Raw genomic sequence first — 5000 nt, 5'->3', positions numbered from 1 at the left:
CTGGTGTACTCCGGGTTCAGCAGCTCTGTCGTTAGTCTCTCTCGTGTGTTTTCTAGGGTACGCAGGAGCCTATCCGACTGCAGCCCCTACCTACACGCCAAGCCTCTACCAGACAGGCAGCCCAGGTTACCCTCCAGGTGAATGCAGTCAACCCCACGCACACACCCATACACATACCCACCCATATACACACCCACGCACACTCCCATACACACACCCACATCCATACGCCTCTACCAGACAGGCAGCCCCGGGTACCTTCTGGGAGAATGCAGTCCACAACACAGACACACGTGCGTGCGCGCACACACACTCCCATATGTATGTACACACGAACTATACATGAACACGTGTATAGTATTCACATATCTGTGTGTTGGAATATATAGGCAGGATATGTATGTATACATGAACACAGTCCAGTTTGATGCACATATATGAGGTGCTCACTTGTTCAAAATGGAAAGGGTAAGTGGGTAAGTTCGTGTACGTTACGTTTTTGAGTCGTATGTTTGCTGTAAGTGCATGCTTACTCAGATGTGCCAACATATGGATGACAAATAGATGTAGAAGGCAGGAATTTACTCAGACCGATAGATTAGATTTGTGATTTGTCTAAAAAATTACACATGAGCTAATTAGTAGCATGGCTGCTAATTAGAATGGCGTTTCAGTGCTTTTAGCATGGGGCGCGCTATCGCTTGTATCACTCTGGGAGATGATTGGTGTTTTGTGGTGCAAAGCGGTTGGATGTCACAGGTTCTGGGTTTGGGGGGGTTGAAGGGCAGCTCACGAGGAGTTCATAGTGAGTTCATGGGGGGTTCGTGGGTAGTTCTTGGGGAGCTCACCTGGAACACAGCTAAACCTACAGAATGTAAGCAACCTCAGTTAGAAGCAGCAGGTCAATTCCACCGAGCCGTTAAGGCTCCGCCCACCAATGTGTCGGATACGTGCGTGGACCACGTTATCCGTCAGCGAGATGGGCTGTTGCTGCAGGCAGGGCTCTTTGTGAAGAGCGCGCAGACAACGGCATTCACTGTTTGAACAGCCTGCTGGGTTTTGCGCCGTAAGCGTGATGTTGGTGTAAATTGACTTCTGAAGCCGTTCGGGCTGCTGCCCTGTTCCTGGTTGAGAGGTGGGCTTCCCTCCATCGTGGCAGACGAGGTTCGAGGTGGGCATCCTGGAGACCCCTGCCCCTGCATATGGTCAGCCTGCCACGCCTGTGCATGTACACAACCTGCTGTGCGCACATCATCACCTGCAGAGTCGGGCTGGCCTTGAACGGTGTCACATGTCTCTCTCTTTCTGTCTCTGTCTCTGTGTCTCTCTCTCTCTCTCTCTCTCTCTCTCTCTCTCTCTCTCTCTCCTTTCCCTGCCTCCACCTGTCTGGATTTCAGAGGCACAGTCTCTCCTGGCCGTCATACCTGTACAATCCACCATTTCCTGAGCGAATCCTCCCCACCACAACGTGTGCTTCTGCGGCATTTGCCCAGTGAAGACATGCTTTTTACCCCCGGGGCTTTTAGGCTGCTCAGCGGTACGCTTTCATTCGCCGGATCGCACGCGCCCGCCGCGCAACTGTGTCCAAGGCCACGGCATTGTTCGGCCTTTTCTCTTTGTTCCATCATGTGCTTGGCAGCGCTCTACAACCAGGCAGCTGTAGTGCACCACTGCCCCCTTGTGGCAGCCGAGAGAAAGTGCACTGTGTGTAGTCAAGACCTTCTTTCCATGACGATCGAGCATTAGGTCAGAGTGTGCGCGGAGAGATGTCACTCTGCCAAGATATCAGAGAGCCCGTGGGACAGGAACAGAGGGAGACACACTCACAGGAATGACTTGGGGGACTTGACTCAGTGCTGAGCTCTACAGTATGATACTGCGGTGTGTGTGTGTGTGTGTGTGTGTGTGTGTGTGTGTGTGTGTGTGTAACTCTCCTTATTCTATTGTGTGTGTTGGGACAGTGGTGCTGGTGAAACCAGGCTGGCCCCAGACGGTGTCGGCCCCAGGGCCCGCCGACGGCTCCTTTGACCTGGCCGTGGACACAGGCTCAGAGAGCAGGCAGTTCCAGGCCTCCTCTACAGCATTCAGTAAATATACCCTGCACTAATATTAATACTGTACAGCAGGACATGCTTATGTACACACACACACACACACACACACACACACAGTAAATATACCCTGCACTAAAATTAATACTGTACAGCAGGACATGCTTATGTACACACACACACACACACACACACACACAGTAAATATACCCTGCACTAATATTAATACTGTACAGCAGGACATGCTTATGTACACACACACACACACACACACACACACACACACAGTAAATATACCCTGCACTAATATTAATACTGTACAGCAGGACATGCTTATGTATACACACACACACACACACACACACACAGTAAATATACCCTGCACTAATATTAATACTGTACCTCGTCTGATCCAGTCAACAGGACATACTTATGTACACACACACACACACACACACACACACACACACACACAGTAAATATACCCTGCACTAATATTAATACTGTACATCATCTGATCCAGTCAGCAGGACATACTTATGTACACACACACACACACACACACACACACACACACACAGTAAATATACCCTGCACTAATATTAATACTGTACCTCGTCTGATCCAGTCAGCAGGACATACTTATGTACACACACACACACACACACACACAGTAAATATACCCTGCACTAATATTAATACTGTACCTCGTCTGATCCAGTCAGCAGGACATACTTATGTACACACACACACACACACACACACACACACACACACACACACACACACACACACACACACACACAGTAAATATACCCTGCACTAATATTAATACTGTACCTCATCTGATCCAGTCAGCAGGACATACTTATGTACACACACACACAGTAAATATACCCTGCACTAATATTAATACTGTACCTCGTCTGATCCAGTCAGCAGGACATACTTATGTACACACACACACACACAGTAAATATACCCTGCACTAATATTAATACTGTACCTCGTCTGATCCAGTCAGCAGGACATACTTATGTACACACACACACACACACACACACACACAGTAAATATACCCTGCACTAATATTAATACTGTACCTCGTCTGATCCAGTCAGCAGGACATACTTATGTACTAATACATACAGTAAACATACCTTTCACTAATATGTACCAGTGTACTCGAGCATGCAGCATATTTAATCAAACCTACCCTCATACAAACACAGTTTAGTAACAAAATGTTGTCCTGACAGGCAATTACTCTCACACACTCTCACACACTGACAGCATGCACTCTGCCCAGCTCCACGCTTCTCAGTCTCTCTCACACACACACACACACACACACACACACATAGCTCTTTACTGTTTGCCTTGCTGTTTTCACATCTACAGTGACTTACTTATTTCAGTCATATTACAGAAGTAGTGTTAGGAGTCTTGCCAAGGAGTCTTAAAGGTATAGCATGGTGTACTTGCCCAGACAGGGGATTGAACCCCAGTCCCCCACGGGATATGGACTCACTGTTGGCATGGAAGCCTGCTATAGAGCAGAACTGCATGCTTGAAAGGGGCATTTAAGAAACAGCTGGGCAGGATTGTATCTGCCATGTCCGGTTAGCCTCACCGCAGCTAAACGACTGGCTTGATTTAGTTTGCTATATGCAAGTTGGATGTGTGGGGTGATTATTCACGCTGGTGATCTGGTGATGTGTTCTACAAGGTTTTATGTGTGATATTATGTAAGTAGACTTATCGGTGATGCCTTCTCGAGTGAGCTCGACTCCACATGGAAAGAGCAGCACTTACTAACACTTCGCTTTTGCATTTGCAAATCATGTTGAGCAACCACAAAGTAAAAGTGTGTGTGGGTGTGTGCGTGTGCGTGTGTGTCTGTCTGGGTGAGTGTGTGTGTGTCTGTGTCTGTGTCTGTCTGTCTGTCTGTCTGTGTGTCTGTGTGTCTGTCTTTCTGGGTGAGTGGGTGGTTGTCTACAGCAGTCTTAGTAGTGTCTCTGGTCTCTGACAGCTGGATGTATGCGGTGTTGAGTAAACTTTTGCTACAAGACCAACCAGCTTCCTTTGCTAATGAGTTCATTATTTAAGACAAGTAAAGTCCCAACTCTTCACAGAGCCCCACGGTGACATCCCCCACACGGTGTGCTTCTCAACACAAAAATGTATAGGATTTCTAGAGAAATGATAGAAAATGTCTAGATTTATAGGATAAATATCTTTTTTGGCCTAGGTCTCGCTAGTCTTCTGCTAACGTTGCACCTTATTTGAAGTTACATTCTGTTCCTCTTTCATTTCTGTTTTCTCTTCTTGACCTCCCCCTCTTCCTCCCTGTCTCTTCGCTCTCAGGATACACTGCAGGGACCCCATACAAAGTGCCCCCGACTCAGAGCAACGGGGCCCCCCCACCATACTCCCCCTCCCCCAACCCGTACCCCACCGCCATGTACCCCATACGAAGTGCCTACCCACAGCAGAACCTCTACGCTCAGGTACAAGGCTGAAGGCCGTGCCAGGGTTTCACCCGATGCCAGCTCGAGTTGTTACGACTCCGTTCTGGAAGAAGAAAGAGATATAAAGGAGCACTTCCTTGACGAGCAAAAAGGCAGCCAGTTTCGGGGGGGGAACCCGACAGGCGCTGCTATGGTTATTGTTCACTACCAGTGTTGATTAGGGTGGTCAGTTGTTTTTGAGCCAAATGGTGTGATGTTTTTATCTTTTGCTGTCTAATCCAGGCCAGTACCAAGTCTGATTCTGTTTTCTGATACGAGTTTGTAGTACAGTTTTAGTGTGAACCTGGGAAAAAGTCTTGCTGACTGTTGTTTCAGCTTTCTGTTTTAGCCTGCCACTGCATCCCAAGAGATTCCCAAATTGCCTGTAGTTTAAATAATCAACATGCTTCCACAGAAAACCCTTTTTACAAAGGGTCAG

The 5000-nt window shown here is 47.7% G+C and overlaps 1 protein-coding gene across 4 annotated transcripts in view; it reads left to right on the top strand.

The window, feature by feature from the left end:
• Positions 1–5000, top strand: part of fam168a (family with sequence similarity 168 member A) — a 28613-nt gene that overhangs the window by 22040 nt on the left and 1573 nt on the right. For 3 of the 4 annotated variants that reach the window (XM_035525685.2, XM_035525688.2, XM_035525687.2), the window contains 3 exons: positions 57–137; positions 1962–2087; positions 4419–4561. In XM_035525685.2, the coding sequence (XP_035381578.1) occupies positions 57–137; positions 1962–2087; positions 4419–4561 (350 nt within the window). The remainder of the gene's footprint in view (positions 1–56; positions 138–1961; positions 2088–4418; positions 4562–5000) is intronic. The other variant, XM_081715841.1, reaches the window with a different exon arrangement.

This window comes from Electrophorus electricus, chromosome 6 (genome assembly GCF_041902795.1).
Source record: "Electrophorus electricus isolate QZ-2024a chromosome 6, ASM4190279v1, whole genome shotgun sequence".
NCBI classification, from domain to species: domain Eukaryota; kingdom Metazoa; phylum Chordata; class Actinopteri; order Gymnotiformes; family Gymnotidae; genus Electrophorus; species Electrophorus electricus.
This window is presented reverse-complemented; position numbering and strand designations above follow the sequence as displayed.